Source organism: Bos indicus, chromosome 29 (genome assembly GCF_029378745.1).
Source record: "Bos indicus isolate NIAB-ARS_2022 breed Sahiwal x Tharparkar chromosome 29, NIAB-ARS_B.indTharparkar_mat_pri_1.0, whole genome shotgun sequence".
NCBI lineage: Eukaryota > Metazoa > Chordata > Mammalia > Artiodactyla > Bovidae > Bos > Bos indicus.
In genome coordinates, this window is record NC_091788.1 from 43948079 (window position 1) to 43969050 (window position 20972).

Genomic DNA, 20972 nt, shown 5'->3' on the forward strand with positions numbered 1-20972 from the left:
CTTATCCTGCACCCACCCCTGCCCTGCCCTCTGTCTCCTTCCCCATCGCCCCAGTGGCTGGCACCTCTGCCCGAGTCCTGGGCATCTGACAGGGGGTGGGGGGCGGGGATGGGACCACACTGCTGAGGTCCCACATGGCCCTGCTGGTCCTCCATGCCCCCCTCCTCTGAGCCCTGACCCCTTCCTTCCCTGCACATTCTGCAGGGAACGTGAGGCTCTGGCTGAGACCCAAAGCCCTACTTAGCACCAACCTGACCCCCAGGAACCTCCCCAGAGCACAGAGCCTCCTGGAAGTCTTCTTGAGGCTGGGGGAGGGGAGTTGCCCTGTGACCCAGACACCTGTGGTTTATATAAGCTGTTCTGGTCCTAAGGATCCAGGCTCTTCTTACCAGAGATAAAAGTAGGTTGAGTTGGGGGTAGAGGAGGGGCTGGGAGCAGTGCCGCGAGGGGAGAACCGCAAACTAGGGCAGCACCTGCAGGGCAGAGACTGATGGAGCCAGGTGGGGGTGGGGACTGCCCTTGGCCCCGGGAGCCCCAGGCGGAGCCCCGAGTGGCAGACGGGGCCTGGAATCTGCATTTTTCCTTTGGGAGTCCCTGGGCCGGTCTACTGGGTCTCATCAGTAAGGGGAGTGGCCCGTCATTTCCTGGGCGCCAGGGCTGGTTTGTGAGAGGAGGCAGGTGGAGGGCCCCACCCTCTTGGTTCTCTGTAGTGGGTTTCCTTTGATGAGAGGCTGGGACACTGTGGGTGCCCAAGCGTGGAGGCCCTACCCCTCACCCACCTCCAGCCTGAGGGTGCCTGGGGTGAAGGCAGGGAGAGCAGGCCTTCCTCGTGGTTGCCCTATTTGGGCATTTTTAAAGGACTTTTTTCTGAATATCTCCTGTGCAGCCCACAACTTCCAGGAAAATGGGGGAGAGGCAAGCAGCAGTAATCGCTGGCACCCCCTTACATGATCTCCAAGCTTTTAAGGCTCTGGCCTCAGGGGAGACCAGTGACAGGCCTGGGTCCCGTGCGCTGAGGCTGGAACTGGGCTCCTGAAGACGCCTCACGGCAGCCTCCAGAAAGAAGAGGAGGGTGACGATGGCGCTGCATTTACGGCTGGGGTCCCCCCATGAGGGCTGTGGGCAGGGGCCTGGGCCTGCAGATCTGGGCAGGGGGCTGTGAGGCGGCCCCCTGGGACCCCTCACTTTTCTAACCCGGGAGGTGAGAGATTAGGAGAAACGAGGAGAAAGGGCCTGGCAGCAGGGGAGCCTCCAGACGTGGGGACGCCCCAGGCCTCCTGTGAGGTGTAACTGGACCCCTGTGAGTTCCGGACACGGGGCATCTGCGGTCCTAACCCCGGCCTGTTCCTCCACCTCCCAGGGCCCAGCCCCTTTACTTAAGGCCCCACACCTGGGCCTCAGGACAGGCCCGGGGCCATGGCCTTCACAGACCTGCTGGACGCCCTGGGTGGCGTGGGTCGCTTCCAGCTCGTCTCCACGGCCCTGCTGCTGCTTCCCTGCAGCCTGCTGGCCTGTCACAACTTCCTGCAGAACTTCACGGCCGCCGTGCCCCCTCACCACTGCCAGAGCCCCGCCAACCACAGTGCGGCCGCCGTCTACGGCTCGGGGGCCTGGCTGAGAGCCACCGTACCCCTGCACCCGCTCGGGCTCCCCGAGCCGTGCCGGCGCTTCACACGGCCTCAGTGGGCCCTCCTGAGCCCCAACGCCTCTGTCGACGGGGCAGCCACGGAGGGCTGCAAGGACGGCTGGGTGTACGACCGCAGTGTCTTCCCGTCCACCATCGTGACGGAGGTCAGGTGGGGCCAGGGGCTGCGGGGTTGGTGGGGGCTGCACCCCAGGCCGAGGCTGGAGCGTCCCTCCCTCCCCCGCAGTGGGACCTGGTGTGCGAGGCCCGCACCCTCCGCGACCTGGCTCAGTCCGCCTACATGGCCGGGGTGCTGGCAGGCGCCGCTGTGTTTGGCAGCCTTGCAGACAGGTGAGCCTTTGGGGGCGAGGGTTTCCCCAGTCTGTTCATTAACTTTTCTTTATTAAAGTTTATTTTAAACTAAAATTTAAAATAATATGTATTTTAATGTATTTAATATGTATTTAAAATATTTATTTTAAAGTAGATATATGTATTATATAATTTATTATATAATACATTCGCATGGTTCAAGATTCCAGAAGGTACAAGTGGGTATGCAGGCCAGCGTTCTCCCCTCTGCCCTGCACTCCAGTAATTCCTCTAGGGCAGCCTGGTTCTGTGTATCTCACAGAGATGTTTTATGATTTTATACAATCCAAGGCTGGGCAAGCTGCAGTCCGTGGAGTCGCAAAGAGTCGGGCACGACTGGGCGACTGAACAACAGTCCTGAGCACGCACATGTGCTCCATCCCCCTTTTTCATACAAACGCGGGCACAGCCCACACATGCTTCTCTATCAAGATTTCATTTCACTTCATTCGTGGCCTCTGCGTGTTGCTTCAGACAGCGATCCCATCCTGCCTACATCCAGGCTGCACTGCACTGTGTGGGTGAGCCACTGCTGACTACCTGAGGGTACAGAGATGCCCCGAAGCGCAGCGCACACCACGGCTCTGATGGAGTTGGCATCCTTCCCTCCTCCGTCCTCTTTCCCTTCCCTCCATGCTTCGCCTCCCCTTCTCTCTCTCTCCCCCTCTCCTCTCCCCGCCCCACAGCCCCTCCTCTCAATCTTCAGGTTCTGGGGTCTCCAGGACTGCAGACCCACACCCTGGACTGTGCTGTGTGCCTCAGCCGCCTCGTGGGTGGCCCTGTCGTAGCCCCTGTCGCCCTGTGTCATGACACATTGGGTCTTTCTCTGAATGAGCCTGTATCTTATGCATAGTGTCTTCTTTGTCACCAGCCCCCAGCTCAGACCTACCCCTTAGAGGTCATCAATGGACATCTGTGCAACAGAATCAATGAATGAACGATGGAATGAATGAGTGTAACATGCGGTGTGTGAAAAAGAAGTGCTGCCCACCTGGCCAAGCTAGGGCTACAGCCCTGGACCCTCACTTACAAATGGGGCAATGCCAAGGCCCTGCTTCCCTGGCCTTGGATTCCTTTACGGTATAACAAGCCCCACCTCACCCTGGCCCCACCAAAATGACCAATTCAAATGAAGACCGGCTCCTGGGGTCCGGCTCCCATCAGCCTGGGCCCCCTCAAGGGCTCACACCCCATGAGTTCTGGTTCGAGGGCTACCCCCTGCCAGGAGGTCACTCAGGGGACCCTCTCATAACCCTCTGCACCAGCTTCTGGGCCTCTGCAGAATCTCTGCCTTCCCCCAAATCCTGGGAGAGTGGGGTCTTGGTCGGGAGCTAGAATTCTCCTTGAGTGAAAGAACGAAGGCAGGAAGGTGTCTCTTCATCCCCGCGCTCCTTCCACACCGTGTTCTCCCTCCCTGGCCTCTGCCAGGGCCTGGGCCCCAGCAAGTGCGCTTCTCTTAGGATGAGTGGCTTTCAAATTGGGGGGTGGGGATAAGTAGCTTCCTCTCATCCTCCCTCCACGACAGCCATGGGGGAAGCTGCTGCCACCTCGGAACCCTAACCTGGGCTTATGGCCGGGCTCAGGCTGGGCCGCAAGGCCCCCCTGGTCTGGTCATACCTGCAGCTGGCAGTTTCAGGGGCGGCCACGGCATACTTCAGCTCCTTTGGGACCTACTGCTTCTGCCGGTTCCTGATGGGCATGACCTTCTCCGGCATCATCCTCAACTCGCTCTCTCTGGGTGAGTCCAGCCGTGGAGGGGACTGCAGGGGAGGGCCTGGCAGGGGCAGGAGGGCAATGGCAGCCCCACTGGTGCGCCTCTTTCCCGTTTCCTTGTGGTGGGATTCTCATCCGGTGACCTCAACTCACAGCCTCCCACCAGGGTTCTCAGGAGACCTGGGTTCTCAGCGGGGCCTGCCAGCAGTGAGCTGGGAACCCTGGGTTGCGATTTGCATGTCTGCGAGCTGAGAGGGCTGGGTTCCCTTCTTGTGTGAATTAGTCAGCAATAACCACTTACTAAGGACCTACTGTGTGCCAGGCTCCTGTGGGGCTTAGCGTGGGGACGTGGAAACGAGGTGAGACACAGGGTCCCCGGGGTGGATGGCAGGCATCCCGAAAGTATGTGGATCCCAAAGAGGCGAGGCTTCCCCTTGGGGCCGCTGGCGGCCTGGCCTCCTGGGTGCCAGGTGGGAACATCCCCACCCCACACTGACAGGCTCAGTTGTCACTCCAGGCTGGTTCCAGTGGCTGTGGCAGAGAGCCGTGTGGGCAGAGGAAGCCCAGCCTGGACGCAGGCCCGCCCCCTGCCTCTAATTACTTGGTTTGTTGGGGTCGTTTTTCCCAGGGTAGTGGGGAATCTTGGGGCCGGAGAACTAGGATGCTCCAGGTCACACTCTGGTCACCTCTCCTTCCCACATCCGGACATTGAAGGGTGCTGAGCTCACGGTGGGACCTCAGCAAACCCCAGCCTACCTGCCTCATCCTTCAGGGTGGGCGTCCAGCCATGGCTCATGGAATCTAAAGGCAGAAACAGTCGTCCCAAATCCATCTCCTGCTAGAATCACCTGTATAATACACATGCCTACACACACACATACCCCATATACACACATTCTGACATACACACATGCACACTTCTAACCACAACACACACCCCTGCACAATATATAATGTGTATATTGTATGCACAATTGTGTACACCTCTACACATACACACATACCATAACACACACACATATACACATACTCCTACATACAGACACACACATGCTCCTAACCATTACACACACACCATACACACTCCTACCCACAAGACATGCACCATATACACACATCCCTACACACACACACACGAACACACACACACACACACACACACACACACACACTACTAGGTGTGGGAGGTGGAGAACAAGTAGATCCTGCTCTGAAGAGCCCATGTTCTCCTGCAAGAAGACAGATAAACACAAATAAGCGAACTGCGTAGTGTGTTAGAAGGTGATAAGTGTTACAGAGCCCAGAAAGGGGATGAGAGCGGCCAGGCGAGGGGCTGGGCGGTGGCGGCCTGAGGCGGAGAGAGCCTGCAGTTTTATTGGCTCAGGGCAGGGCTCGCTGAGAAGGGGTCACTTTGACCAAAGCTTGAGGGAGGTGAGGGAAGGGGACCTGTGGCCACCGGGGGGGAACGTTCCAGACAAAGGCCCTGAGGCAAGAGTGTGTCTAGAGGACTCAAGAGCAAGGAGGTCCTCGTGGCTGGACAGAGCGGAGGTGGGTGACAAGCAGGGCTGGGGCGACGGCCGCAGATCCTTAGGCCTGGGCCTTGAAGGACGTTGGCTTTGACTCCGAGTGAGGCAGGAGCCTCTGGAGGGCCCTGAGCTGAGGACAGGCCTGACTTGGTCCCACTTGGCATCGGCCAGGACCCCTCAGGCTGCCATGCGGCTCGAGGACAGGAGCAGGAAGGCCGGTCTGAGGCTCATCCGGTCACCTGGCAAGAGGCGAGGCTGGAGTGAGCTGGGGTTAGCACAGGGGGAGGCAGGAAGGTTCAGTTAGGCTCTGAGGTTCTGCAGGGAGAAGCCACAGGGCTTGCCAATGGACTGGACACACGAGCTGGCTGCTGCCTGAAAGCAGCATCCTCTTCCGTTTATTCTGGTTGCTTCGTGAGAGTGTGCCTGCTCTATGTCACCAGGCCCCCACGGATGGACATTTAAATTGTTTCCAAGCTTTGCTATTTGCAAAAAATCATGTAATTAAAAGGGGCTCCCCTGGTGGCTCAGATGATAAAGAATCTGCCTACAGTGCAAGAGACCCGGGTTCGTTCAATCCCTGGGTCAGGAAAATCCCCTGGAGAAGGGAATGGCAACCCACTCCAGTATTCTTGCCCGGAGAATTCCATGGACAGAGGAGCCTGGCGGGCTATATATAGTCCACGAGGTCACAAAGAGTTGGACACGACTGAGCAACTAACACAGACAGACACATGCGTAATTAAGTCTTATATTCCCTTTCAACCAACTGTTCACAGCCTTGGCCCGTTTTTCCTTTTGGCGTGTTAGTTGTTTTCCTATTGATCTGTAAGAATTCTTCCCAGATTAGGGAAAGTCACCCTTTGACTGTTATTTGAAATGGTATTTTTTTTTCCTGTCTTTTTTGCTGAAGCTATGACTCTGCTTACAATGGGTATTTTTTTTTAAGCAGAGACTCCTTACTTTTATGCAGCTCTTTTTGGTTTTCCCTTTTGTTGTCTCTGGGTTTTGTGACATTCTTGGAAAAGCCTTTCCTGACTCTAAGATTGAAAAGACATCTAGCATGGTTTCTTCTAATATTGTTATGCTTTTATTGTTCTATTTAGCTCCTTTTAACATGTATGTATTTATTTTCGGCTGTGCTGGGTCTTTGTTGCTGCACAGGGACTTTCTCTAGTCTTGGGCGATGCTCTAGTTGCAGCGTGCAGGTGTCTCACTGCAGTGGCTCCTCTTATTGCGGAGCAAAGGCTCTAGGCTCAGGCTTCAGTAATTATGGTGCCCAGGCTTAGTTGCCCCATGGCATGTAGCACCTTTCTGGACCAGGAATCGAACCCGTGTCCCCTCCCTTGCAAGGTGGATTCCTAACCCTGGACCACCAGGGAAGCCCTACATGAAGCTCTTTAGTCCACCTGGCATTTGTCTAAGGGTAAGGACTGAGGTTGGGACATCTTTGTCTGTGCTCATGCCTCTCTGGAATGATTTCCAGTGGCCACAGAGTCATTCTAAAGGAGCGGGGAGGCTTGAATTAAACACCCATGTGAGCAACGAGCCCCACTGAGCCTGGCGTGGTTTTCTCCGCAGTCGTGGAGTGGATGCCCACCCGGGGCCGGACCGTGGCGGGGATCTTGCTGGGGTACTCGTTCACCTCGGGTCAGCTCATCCTGGCGGGCGTGGCGTACCTGATCCGCCCTTGGCGGTGGCTGCAGTTTGCGGTCTCTGTCCCCTTCCTCATCTTTTTCCTCTACTCTTGGTACGTTCTGAGCAGAGAGGGCTGGGGCAGAGTGCACCTGTATAGCCAGGCCCTCACCTGTCCCTGGGGGAGCCTTGGGGTGGGCAGCGACTGGAGTTTGGGGGATGTGGTGGGGACGTGCAGAAGTGAGGACATGGGCTCACGAGGACCATGCATGGCTGTGGGCAGGTTCAGGATAGAACCCCTTACATTACTGAGGGGCTCCAGAACACACCGAGAGTTTTGCCTTCATCAGCTCCTTTGCGCCTCACAACAACCCCAGGGAATTTTATAGGAGGAGCGATGAGGCAGCCCAGGTGGATCCATGACTTCTTCAAAGCCACATACTGGGAGAGACTGGGATTGACATATACAAGTTAGGGCTTCCTGGTGCTTCAGATGGTAAGGAATATGCTCGCAGTGCAGGAGACCCAGCTTCAGTCCCTGGGTCAGGAAGAGTCCCTGGAGAAAGGAATGGCTACCCACTCCAGTATTCATATCTGGAGAATTCTATAGACAGAGGAGCCTGGCAGGCTACAGTCCACGGGATTGCAAAGAGTTGGATACAACTGAGCAACACACTTTCACTTTTTTTCCATATGTAAAGTAAATAACAAATAAGGATCTACTACATAGGATAGAGAACTCTACTCAGTACTCTATAATGACCTATATAGGAAGAGAATCTAGGAAAGAGGGGATTTAGGTGTATGTATGACTGTTTCACTTTGTTGTTATGGCAGAGAGTAGCACAGCATTATAAATCAACTGTACTCCAGCAAAAATTTTAAGAAAAAAAGAAAATTAACTACAACAAACAACCAAAGGAAAACAAATAAAAAAGCCATTTACTGGGGTCAGAACCAGTCTCAAAACCAGATCTGTGGACACCTGAAGGCCCATGTCGTCTCTGAATACACTGCAGAGATTCTCTGAGAGATGTGCTGCAAGAAAGAGAGGCCGCACGTCCCCCAGTTTTCCCGATTCTGCCGACAGCAAGGGTTTTTCCTTTTTTTGGGGTCCGGAAGGTGAAAGAAGGTGTGCTCTGGTTTGAGGAATGGCATGAGTGCCACTCGGCCCATTCAGTGCCCCGGTGGCCATCAGAGGGCATCACAGGGGCCATTTCAGTGCCACTCATTCTCCACCCTTCTCTTGGTCCCAGGTGGCTGCCAGAGTCGTCTCGATGGCTCCTCCTTCATGGCAAGACCCAGGTAGCTCTGAAGAACCTGCGGAAGGTGGCTGCGATGAACGGGAGAAAGGAGGAAGGGGAAAGGCTGACCAAGGAGGTAGGCAGGTCTGCTGCAAGTTAGGGGAGCACCAGTTTTCAGTCTTGCTGGCAGCCTCGAGATGTGCTGGGATTTGGTGACTTGCCAGGACTCACCATCCAGGTGAACAGGCTGAGAATAAATAGAGTGGGAAGAGATCCAGTGGGACGAAGATGTTTAACCACAGAATGGCTCTGTGATCTGGGGTAAATCATTTCACTGTTTTGTTTATCAATCTGTCCATCCATGGGATGGGGAAATAACCCATTCACATTTAGCCAGAAATTCAATAAAATAAAAATAAAAATCCTAAGATGAAATTATCAAATAATCAATAACAAAAGTACCATTTACTATGCATACCATTTATGATAAGATAGCTACCATTTATTATAAATAAATACATTTATCGAGCCAGTTGCTTGGTACCGTGCTAAGGGTTTTCCGTACACAATCTCATTTAATGCCTCACTTTTTTCTTGTTGGCTGCTCTGCGCAGCTTGCGGGATCTCAGTTCCCAACCAGAGACTGAATGGGGGCCATGGCAGTGAAAGCGCCAAGTGCTAATCACCGAACCACCAGGGGATTTCCTAATGCCTCACTTTTAAAGATGAGGAATCTGATGTTTGGATTACCAAGTCACCCAACCCTTTGGATCCAGAGGGAACAGGCAGGGAAATAATAACTTAGGCAATCTGCTTAAGAAAACACAACAGGAGGTGGCAGAACCCCTGGGAACCTGCCTCCTTAACCACCGGCTGAGACTGTCTCAGAGTTGACGCCAGGAGTGGGCCTGAGGGTGCCCCTGATTATTTCAGCCTAATCAGTGGGCAGCCCAGGAGCCCTGGGACTCAGGTTGGAGGCTCTGCTTCAACTCAAAGTCCTGGAACCAGCCTAGGGAGGAGACAAGGGTCAACCATCCTGCCAGGGCTCTCGACCTTGGCCCTCCCCTAGGAATAGGATCGCAGATCCCGCCTCCCCGTGATCAGACTTTCCTTGCCCAGGTGGTGAGCTCCTACATCCAGAGTGAGTTTGCAGCTGGTCGCCCCTCCAACTCAGTCTTGGACCTCTTCCGAACCCCAGCCATCCGTAAAGTCACGTGCTGTCTCATGGTGGTCTGGTAGGTATTGGGCTCCTGTCCAGGACTTTGACCCAAGGCCAGGACACGCCAGTGTCCCCACTGACAAACTCTCAAATACTTAATGCAATGCACAGAGGGCCTTGTGAAGTCAGTCCTGTTCCCTGTGCTTTCTCCCATGTCTTCCGAGTGTCCAGGGTCCTCTGGGCCCCTGCTGGTTGCTAAGACCTAAGGCCGTGCATAAGATACCCCTGCTGACCTAGGGAACCCACATCTAGAGATGGGTCTCACCCAGCTGGGGGCACCGACTGAAATCAGCCAGGCAACTTGAATAAAATACACCTAGTTGTATCCTAATATGCCTCCAGAGGATTCTGGGAAGTTCCCCACTCTGGCAAAGCACTTGTGTCCCTGTGCCCTGCAAATGTGGGGTTGTCCCCACACTGAGCATTCAGAGGGCTTCTGCCCCAAAAGTGCTGCCTGTGAGGCCGTTCTGGGCCTGGGCAGCCAGAGAGCTCCTCAGGACCCAGGTGCTGGGAAGACCTTCAGCTAGGGCGCTCACGTCTTCACAGGCCACTCCTTATATGCCCCACTTTCTAATCCCCAGTTGAGCACACGCATTATTAAGCAAAGGATATGAATGGAAACCAGTTAATTTTTGACTGGGTGTCCCTCAGCCCTCTCAACAATCACTTTAGTTTTCGTATACTGTATTACTTTCATGTTGCTATGTAACAAATGACCACAACAGCTGAAAACAATACCATTTTTTTCATTAATTGAGTTTCTTTAATGAAATATCAATGATACAGAAGTACATTTGAAGTCTTAAGAAATACCCAGGTTCAATAAACTAACAATGTCTTTTAAGCAACAATTTCCCCCTTTTTAAAATTAATTTATTTTTTTAATTGAAGAATAATTGCTTTACAGAATTTTGTTGTTTTCTGTCAAACATCAACATGAATCAGCCATAGATATATGTATGTCCTGTCCCTCTTGAACCGCCCTTAAAACAATACCATTTTTTAAAAGTTCATTTTGTTGAAGGATAGTTGGTTTATAGTGATTTACAGTGGTTGTTAGTTTCTACTGTACAGCAAAGTGACAGTTATATTACATATATTTATACATTCCTTTTCATGTTCTTTTCCATTATGGTTTATCACAAGCTATTGAATACGGTTCCCTGTGCTATTCTGTAGGACCTTGTTGTTTATCCATCCTATATGGAACAGTTTGGCTCTGCTAATCCCAAACTCCCAGTCCAACCTCCCCCTCCTCTCTTCCCCCGTGGCAACCGCAAGTCTGTTCCCTACATCCTGAGTCTGTTTCTATTTCATGGATAAGTTCCTTTGTGTCATATTTTAGATTCCACACAATATCCATTTATGAGCTTATCGTTGTGTAGGTCAGAAGTCCAGGCACAGTATGGTTGAGTTCTCTCTTCAGGATTTTCGTACAAGGCTGAAATGAAGATGGTGGGCAGGCTGCATGGGAAGAATTCACTTTCAGATTCATTCAAAGTGTTGGCTGCGTTCAGTTCTTTGTTGTTGTGGGACTGACATGTTCATTTCTCCACTAGTTGTTAGCCAGGGGCCACTCCGGGAGTTGGTGATGGACAGGGAGGCCTGGTGTGCTGCGATTCATGGGATCACAAAGAGTTGGACACGACTGAGAGACTGAACTGAACTGAACTCTCAAGTCATTGAGGCCATTTATATTCTTGCCATATGGCCACCTCCATCTCAAAGGAGAATTTTCATCACAGCAAATCCTTCTCACATATCGAGTCTCTGACTTCCCCACCTTTGACCTCTATGTCCAGAATTAAAGGATTTCTATGACTAGGTCAGGTTCACCCAGAAAAATCCGTCATTTTTCTCTCTTATTTTTTAAACTGAAGTACATAGCTGATTTACAATGTTATGTTAGTTTCAGGAGTACAGCAAAGTGATTTCGTTATACATTATGTATTTTTTTTTAGATTCTTTTCCCTTATAGTTTATTACAAAATATTGAGTATAGTTCCCTGTGCTGTATAGTAGGTCTTTGTTGGTTATCTATTTTGTGTATAGTAGGTATATATGTTAATCTCAAATTCCTCCACTTTTCCCCATAAAAACTGTGAGTTTCTTTTCTGTCTGTGGGTCTTTCTGTTCCATATATAAACTCATTTGTATCATTTGCTAGATTCCACATATAAGTGATATCAAATGATATTTATCTTCCTCTGTCTTACTTCACTTGACGTGATAAACCTACCATGTTGCTGCAAATGGCATTATTTAATTCTTTTTTGTGGCTGAGTAATATTCCACTGTATAAATATACCACATCTTCTTTATTTTATGTAAAAAAATTGTATTTATTCTTTTTTTTTTTTTGGCTGCACTGAGTCTTCATTGCTGCAGTGGCTTTCTCCAGTTTCGGAGAGCGGGGGCTGCTCTCTAGTTGCGGCACACGGCTTCTCACTGCAGCAGCTTCTCTTGTTGTGGAGCACGGGCTCTAGGGCATGCAGGCTTTAGTATGTGGCACACAGGCTCAGTTGCTCCACAGCATGTGGAATCTTCCTGGGCCAGGGATCGAACCCATGTCCCCTGCATTGGCAGGTGGATTCTTAACCCCTGCACCACCAGGGAAGTCCTACCACTTCTTTATCCATTCATGTGTCCATGGACATTTTGGTTGCTTCCATGTCTTGGCTATTGTCGATAGTGCCCACAAGAATGACTGTTACCTTTTCCTGAAGTTTTTTCTCCTTTTCTCCATCTTCACTGACTCACACGGCTGGGGATAACCGGGAGGGATGGCAGGAGTTTCTCAGTAAGTGGTTTGGGGGCTGATGCTGGGCCCTGGTAGGAGAGAGCCCACTGCCACTTTCTGTTTCTCCACTTCCCCTCTCCCTACACTCCTGGGTCTGTGCCAGCATGTCCTGCAGAGAAATAAGACCTATGCAGGTGGGTCATTGAAAGGTTGTTGTTGAATCATACAAAGACACCGGGATTCTTGGCTCCCGGAGGAGAAGAATTCAATCCAGGGCCAGAGACGAGGCTTGATCGCTCAGAGCTTTGGTGTAATAAAGTTTTATTAAAGTATAAAGAAGATAGAGAAAGCTTCTGACATAGGCATCAGAAGGGGGCAAAAGAGTACCCCCCACCCCCCGCCCCGGCCTGGCTAGTCTTCAGCTGGATGTTATATAGTCACTGCTGCTGCTGCTAAGTCACTTCAGTCGTGTCCGACTCTGTGCGACTCCATAGACGGCAGCCCACCAGGCTCCCCCGTCCCTGGGATTCTCCAGGCAAGAACACTGGAGTGGGTTGCCATTTCCTTCTCCAATGCATGAAAGTAAAAAGTGAAAGTGAAGTCGCTTAGTCGTGTCTGACTCTATCGATCCCATGGACTGCAGCCTACCAGGCTCCTCCGTCCATGGGATTTTCTAGGCAAAAGCACTGGAGTGGGGTGCCATTGCCTTCTCCGATATATAGTCACTAGCAGTCTGTTAATGAAAGAAAGGAATGTCTTAAAATTCAGAATGGCACCAGGCCCCTCACGCATAAGGTGCATTTTGGGATAATCTTGGCACCAAATGGTTTATCCTGGGCCATAAAATGATTAACTTGAATCTTGAAGAAGGGCAGACCACCGTACAAATAGTTTCATTTACATAGATTAAGGGAACAATATCTGAGTATAACATACTGGTGTGTCAAGTAGGTTTTGAGCCAAGAGGTGGAACCGACTTGAAGACAGAGTTTGGGGTAAATGCATAGCACATTAGCATCGCTTAAGACAAGCATTTCCATAAGAAAAAGGCATTGGTTATCTCTAGGTTTGAGAATAGTTAACTTTAGGTGAAACCAGGTGTCCTTATGGCAACACAGTATTTGAAGAGAAACCTCCTTTTAAATTTGTACAGAGAAGGAAAAAAATATCGCTAGTTTGTTTCCTCCTGCCGCTTTAGAGAGAGAAAAATGTCTGACACTTGCAGGCTATTTCCTCCGTTTGGAGACCCCTGGCCTTCCTGCCTGTTACCCTCTCATCATGAGGGCCCATCTCAAGCCCCTTCCTCAGGGACATTTTATTTTGTTTCATGTCCAGAAAGTGTCATAAAATACACATAACATAAACTTCAGCATCTTAACCATTTGGGGGGGCATGTCACGTGGCAAATGTGATCTTAGTTTCCAAGGATCAAGTCTGTGCCCCTGCAGTGGAAGTGTGGAATCTCTACCACTGGGCCACCAGGGGAGTCGCAGCATCCTAACCGTTGGTAACTGGGCGGTACCTACCACATTGCTGTACCGCCGTCAGCAGAACTCTTTTCATCTTTCGACACTGAAGCTCTGTACTTATTAAACAATATCTCCTCCATTCCTGCTCCCCCTCAACCTCTGGCAACCAGCATTCCATGTCTGTGGACTTGACCACTCTAGGGGCCTCCCGTAAGTGGAATCATACGACACTTATCTTTTTGTGAGTGGCTTATCTCGCTTAGTATAATGTCCTCAAGATCCATTTGTGTTGTAGCATAGTCAGGATTTCTGCCTTTTTCAGGCTGAGTCATTGCACGTGTAGACCACTTGCTGTTGATGGTCACCCGGCTTGCTTCCACATTTTGGCTATTGTAAATGACACTGCTGTGAACATGGATGTACAAGTAACTCTTTGAGACACTGTCTCAGGGACCTCGTAAGTTTCTGTGGAGACCCCAAGTGTTGGAACTCCAGGCCAACAGAGTCAGTTTGGCTGTGAACCCCGAGATCTTAGCTCCCCGGCCAGGGATCGAAACCAGGGCACGTTAGTGAAAGAGCCGAGTCCTGATCACTGGTCCACTGGGGATGTCCCTCCCTCCAATTCTTTTTTTTTTTTTTAAGAATAACAAAAATATTTTACTAAAACATAGGATTTACAGAAGTTTCCAGACAAGCCATATAAAACAGTCACAAGCTTTTTCTTGAACCTCCCTTGATAATTCAGGACATAATTCTTGATGTCCTGTCCAAATCAGATCAGCCGCTGAAGCCTGGAGACGGAAGGGCTGGAATGGTGCTGGCTGGACTCAGGGTGGCTGGAAAGGGATGTGGATGGAGGACCGTGGGCTCCACGGCCAAAATCAGAGGCTTAGGAGACCAGGAGGGAGTATCCTGCCAAGCCAGGGGATTTTCGCTCCCCCCTGATGTAGTCAGGTTCTGGGAATATTTTGATGGTAGAGCCAGCAGAGGAGTCCTATGCCGTTCACCCTTGGGTGCCCTCAGATCCAGGACAGTGAGCTCTGGGCTGAAGCAGGACCATTCTGCCTCCTCTTCCAGGTTCTCCAACTCCCTGGCTTACTACGGCCTGGCCATGGACCTGCAGAAGTTTGGGCTCAGCGTGTATCTGGTACAGGTCCTATTTGGCGTCATAGACATCCCGGCCATGCTGGTGGCCACCACCACCATGATTTACGTGGGCCGCCGGGCCACAGTGGCCTCCTTCCTCATCCTGGCCGGGCTCATGGTGATCTCGAACATGTTTGTGCCGGAAGGTGAGCTGCCTGCTTCTGCCTTTGGGGTTGAGGGTTTGAGGGGCAACAGACACTGTGCAGAAACAAGGCTGAGGGATATTCTTCTGGATCTGGAAAGAAAGTGACTATAGACTACTGGAGTTTAGCACTAGGACCTAGTGACTCAGGAGAAGGCAGTGGCACCCCACTCCAGCACTCTTGCCTGGAAAATCCCATGGACGGAGGAGCCTGGAAGGCTGCAGTCCATGGGGTCGCTGAGGGTCGGATACGACTGAGCGACTTCACTTTTACTTTTCACTTTCGTGCATTGGAGAAGGAAATGGCAACCCACTCCAGTGTTCTTGCCTGGAGAATCCCAGGGACAGGGGAGCCTGGTGGGCTGCCGTCTATGCGGTCACACAGAGTCGGACACGACTGAAGTGACTTAGCAGCAGCAGCAGCAGCAGGACCTAGTGACAGTATCACAGTGGAGAATCTACAAAGGACATGAGTCTTCGCCCTCAGAGCGTTTACTGTCTTGCCAGAGAGATTAGAATGATGAATAAGAACACCAGGGCTGCCCTGGTGACTCAGATAGTAAAGAATCTGCCTGCAATGCACAAGACCTGGGTTTGATCCCTGGGTTGGGAAGATCCACTGCAGAGTGGAACGGCTATCCGCTCCAGTATTCTTGCCTGGAGAATTCCATGGAGAGAGGAGCTTGGTGGCTATAGTCCATGGAGTCACAAAGAGTTGGACACAACTGAGCAACTAACACCGTCACTTTTCACTTCACTAAGGTGAGCTGGAGAGGCAGAGGGCGGGCTGGCATGTCCCCCTGGAGCCTGGCTAGGCACTTGAGAGTCTGAACTTCCACCAGCCGGATCTGAAACAGTGGTTTGCAAAGCTGGCTGCAATCATCACCAATCTGGAGACCTTTGAAAACTCCCAAAGCCCATGGGCTCCAGGCCAAGGCAACCAGTCTCAAAGAGAGGGACCCAAACCTCAGTATTTAGTCCAATGATCACAGCATGAAGCCAGGCTTGCATATCAGAGGCCTGAGCAAAGCCAAGGGCCCAGCTGTGACCCCCAGTTCTGCCACCATGGCCTTGGGCGGGTTGTTTGATTTCTCTGTGCTTCAGTTCCTACCCTGAAGAATAGATGTGTGTGTGTGTGTGTGTGTTAGTCACCCAGTCATGTCTGACTTTTTGTGACCACCATGAACTACAGCCACCGGGCTCCTCTGTCCATGGGATTCTCCAGTCAAGAATACCGGAGTGGGTTGCCATTCCCTAGTCCAGGGCATCTTCCATTCCAGGGATTGAACCCAGGTCTCCTGCACTGCAGGCAGATTCTTTATTGTTCAATCTGAGAGGGAATGGTAGAATAGATAAATTATTACTATTGAAATTTTGACTTATTTTCTTCCAATCTTTTTTCCCATTCATAGATTTTATACTTGACGTATTTGAGATAAATATATACATAATACTATAAATAGGATTATATATGTATATACTATACATAGTTATCTATATAAAACATATCTCTTTTCACTATTTGTTGTAACACAAATCTGCTTTTCCGCATTAATGCAAATGTTTCATGACCCTAATTTTTTATACTATTTAGTATTTAACCTGATTGGTGTTTTTCAACTCTAGCTGCACATCAGACTCCCCTGGGGGGTCTTTTAAAAATACCCAAACTTGAACCAGCCCCAGGAGGCTTTGATGTACTGGAGATGGAGCAGGGCGCAGGTGTGGGTGTTTATAAAATCTCCTCTCCTGATTCCAGCGTGCAGTGGGAGCTGCCCCCAATCCAGAGGACGTGCCATAATTTCTTTGACCATCACCCTGATGTTGGGCTTGTCATTGGAATTTTGCTGCATGATGAATAATGATGGTAACAGCAAACTTTCAATGACACTGAGCATTTTCCCCTCATTTTACAGATGAGGACAGGGAGGCTCAGAGAGGTTGAGTCACAGTGGCCAGGTCACCCAGCTGAGTCAGAGCTGGGTTGGAACCCAGGCCTAACTCTGCAGCTTGGCCTGCCTTTCCAAAAGGACTGTGATAGATGGAATAAGGCATCTTATTATAAGGAGGGAGGCAGAGGGCAGAGAAGGGCAGTGTGCAAGCTTCTGGGTCCCTGGAGGTAGAAACCCCCCCATCCTCCCCTCCATGTTCTGCAACCAGAGCTTCTACCCCCAGGGCTCTGCCTCCTTCTCCCTCTGCAGGTTCTGAGCCTCATCCACCCTCCTCCCCAGGAGTCCCTCCCCCTCCAGCCCCACCCTGCTGTGCCTCCCTGCTCCCCTTTTGGGCTCTGGGCTCCCCCTGCAACTCTGTCCCCCTGTCCCCCAGATATGCAGAGCCTGCGCACGGCCCAGGCGGCACTGGGGAAAGGCTGCCTGGCCAGCTCCTTCATCTGCGTGTACCTGTTCACGGGAGAGCTGTACCCTACGGAGATCAGGTGGGGACCTGGGGGCAGGTGAGGGGGTACACAAGGGTGCTGGCCCCAAACTGGGAGGTCCTCACTCCAGGCTGGCGCCTGCTGGGCTTACTGCAGCAGGACCCGCTCTCTGTCCTGCTCTGCCCCCAACACCCAGGACCCGGCGCGCCGGGCCCTCCGGGCGTCCAGGCCACAGCGGCTAACCCGGCCCCCTGCTCCGACAGGCAGATGGGAATGGGCTTTGCCTCGGTCAACGCCCGGCTCGGGGGCCTGGCAGCGCCGCTGCTCACCATGCTCGGGGAGTTCAGTGCCGTCCTGCCGCCCGTGGGCTTCGGGGCCCCCTCGATCCTGGCCGGGCTGGCAGTCTGCTTCCTGGCTGAGACGCGTGACCTGCCCCTGGTGGAGACCATCGAGGCGATGGAGAGGAGGTGAGGGGCCTCTGGGCACAGTCGGGGTGGGCAGCGGAGACAAGTGCAGGTCCTCCATGTGCCGCTAACACATGGTCTGGTGGCGACAACAGAGCCCAAGAGACCAGCGTGCTGCCCGCCTCCATTTTTCCACAGCGAACGGTGAAATGGAAATAAGAATAACCTACAGACCAGGAAAAAGAGGACGAGTTGAAGCGAAATGTGGCAGAGCAGTGGGGTGATGTTTAGCGGGAGGAAGAGGCGCCCCAGTTTGAAGCAAAGACCAGCCCACGAGGTTGTCCGCTGGCTGTCCACTTTGGCTCTAAGCTTTCTGGCAGCAGAAAGGGAGACCCCACATTGATGACTCTTTTCAGAGAGGACGGGGAACACCAGTTCCTCAGAGAAAAGGAGGTTTTTCTCAGCAGCTAGCACTGGAAGACGTGTCTCTAACACGTCTTCTCAGGGAGATCACTGTGTGAGCTGACAGGGATGTCCTTGACAATGTTTCTAAAATAAGATCAGAGGGGACTCGTGTGGCTTCTTGAGGCATTTCTCACCAACAAGGGCTCCAGGATGAGCCTCAGTTTTAGGATGCCAGGAGACCTCTCTGGGTCCAGCTTGACGCCACAGCTGAACCATCTGTGCCCAGAGGCCTGTGTGCATGGACTGTGTTTGCATCCCTTCAAAATAAACCCCCATGAAATTTTCAGGAGCTCCAGTGGTTAGAACTCTGTGCTTCCATTGCAGGGGGCACAGGTTCAAGCCCTGGTTGGGGAACTAGGATCCTGTAAGCCTTGCGGGATCCATAACCCAAACCATAAACATCCCATTTCTACCCTGAGCTGTGGACAAAGTCTGGATTCATGTAGATCAAGGATATAGATCTTGACAAGTCCTGTCAATTTTACTTCCAAAATATATTTTGAATCTGTCGATCTCTCTCCACTTTCCTGGCCACCATCATCTTTTGTCTGAACAATCACAAAAACTTCAGATCCTCCCCTGCCCCTCTCCTCTTTCCTCTCTACACAGGTGCTGGTGTGAAGGACTTATCCTGTGAGTAGAATCACAGCAGTTGTCTCCTCAGAACCCTTTCTTGGCTCTTTATTGCACTGAGGATAAAAATTGAAACCTTACGAAACTCTCAGGATATGGTCCCTGCCCACCCTCCCATGTTCGACCCCTGCCCACCACCAGGGGTCCCTGTCTGGAATGCTCTTCCTTCTGCTCTTAGCCCCTACTCGTCCCACAGAACAGATGTAGGTCCATGTATCCCAGGGTCTAGTAAGCATTTGTCAATAACCCAGTCCGGAACCTGTTCGCAGGTGCTCTGAGATGTTGCCTGAGGGCCCCAGGTACTTGGAAGAGAAACTGGAGAAGTGTCCTTCCCTAATATGACAGAGAGAACCACTGTAATGGTCTGGCCTTGGCATTTTTAAAATCAGATTTTGCTTGCCCTGGCTATAGAAAAATCTGAGTAATGCCAAATGAAATTCTGGTTTTAGGTAATATACTTTCCTTTGACCTTGCCAGGAACAATTAATTATGAAACTACAGTATGTTGTTACTGGCTATGAACCAACTGAATTTGGGGCACCATTTGCCCTGAATAATTTTGATTTTTATAGCAATTGACAACAAGTGATTCTTTCTCACAGCGATCTACTGTTTGGGTCTGATCTAGCTGGTGCTGTCAGGAGTCCCCTCCTCCCAGGGGTGAGGAAGAGCTTGTGACTGCCACAGTACGAGAAGTTCTCTTAAGCATGACAGAGTAGTCCCGTATTTTGTGTTGCTTTTGTTGTTTATCTTTATAGTTGTATATATACATATGTATACACACATGCTTGTGTGGTTTGGAACAATCTCAAACAGAAGTGCTAGTGCTGGACAAAGAACTTTTCTTTTCTGAACCATATGGAGAACGTTGTTGAAATCTCTTTCAAATATGTTCGTGTGTAATTTTTCCAAGGGTGTTCTCCTGCATGAGCACAATACAGCCACCACATACAGTCAGAAAGTTAATGTTGCTATGTGACTACCATTTCACCCTCAGACCTCATTCAAGTCCTCCCCAACCACATCCTGTAGAGCAGGAGGGTCGGGTTCAGAATCACAAGGGGCATTTAGTTGTCACGTCTCTTTCAGGCTCCAGTAGGTCCTTTGCTCTTTGACTTCCACTACTCCAGCAATTACACAGGATTTTATATTTGGAAGCACTAATAAGACTCCACAAAGCACACTTATTTAAGGTTGTCATAATTCAAAGGATACAATATGGCAGGAGGAAGAAAATATAGGCTAATATTGGGAAGGGCCAGAGCACTCAGTACACCTGCCAGGGTCCTCAGAGCCGCCGGGATGCCATTCATTCCCGCATCACAAGCCATCAGGATGTGGGTCTCCATCTCAGGGAGGCAAGCACAAGCTTGCTGAAGGGTCTTTTCCATTCCGTTGGTCATAGCCCAAACCAGCCTGTGTAATCTGGTAAGCCGGATGTAGACCACAAATCTATAATTTTCAATCAACAGTGTAGACAGGCTGGTAAGAGGCTGCCTCCAACAGGAGATTTAGACTTGACCAGCATATTATAAATGATAGAAGCTAGTACCTGGGCTTCTTCAGTGGCCAGTCCAGGGTTCTTCTCGACTGTTCTTGTCCAACCAAACATGAGATGGCAGCATCTGGACTTGCTCTGGTTTGTTGGGGAAGGAGAGGCAAGAGACAGCCTTTCTGATGAGACAGTTGAGTGGAGTTTCAGCCATTTAGACAATAAGAATTCAGAACTTCTCAGCCCCTCTCATTTTTCTGTTTCTAATCTCATCAGATAGTTATGAATGCCGGTCACAGGCCTAGGATGTTAAAGATTAAGGTGAAAAGAAAATGCCTGTTTCTAAAGTTCAAGTTGCTCATCCTCAAGACCCTTCATCCATCACGAGACCAGATACTGTTTCTCAGAGTATCTGAATGCCTGATGTGGTCCAGGGCTCAGCCCCAGTTGGGTCTATGCCCTAGTTTGTTGGAAAAAATAGCAAAAAAGCAGTTGACTAATCCTGTTTTTTTTGTTTTTTTTTTAAAGGCCCTTTTATGTAAGAATAGAACATTCACAAAGAAGGAAATGCCAGTAGGAAGTAAAAAGAGAAAAAATATCCACTTCAGTCATAATCAGAGAAATGCAAATAAAACCATATGATGTCCTGTTTTAAATATTCACTAAGGAAACATTTTCAATGCAGGAGATGTGCAGATAGTAAGGAGGAAACTCCTGCAAGCTTTCTGGAAGGTTCTTTGGCATTACTGACCATGAGTTGGAAAATTTTTCACAAGC

The 20972-nt window shown here is 50.8% G+C and overlaps 1 protein-coding gene across 1 annotated transcript in view; it reads left to right on the forward strand.

The window, feature by feature from the left end:
* The first annotated feature begins 1126 nt into the window (after positions 1-1126).
* The window catches only part of LOC109554247 (solute carrier family 22 member 20), a 32310-nt gene continuing 12464 nt past the window's right edge, over positions 1127-20972 (forward strand). Inside the window, exons 1-9 of the mRNA XM_019954565.2 lie at positions 1127-1791; positions 1872-1975; positions 3580-3734; positions 6814-6982; positions 8124-8247; positions 9231-9346; positions 14617-14831; positions 17153-17261; positions 17465-17668. Coding sequence (XP_019810124.2) covers positions 1417-1791; positions 1872-1975; positions 3580-3734; positions 6814-6982; positions 8124-8247; positions 9231-9346; positions 14617-14831; positions 17153-17261; positions 17465-17668 — 1571 coding nt within the window. The 5' untranslated portion in view covers positions 1127-1416. The remainder of the gene's footprint in view (positions 1792-1871; positions 1976-3579; positions 3735-6813; positions 6983-8123; positions 8248-9230; positions 9347-14616; positions 14832-17152; positions 17262-17464; positions 17669-20972) is intronic.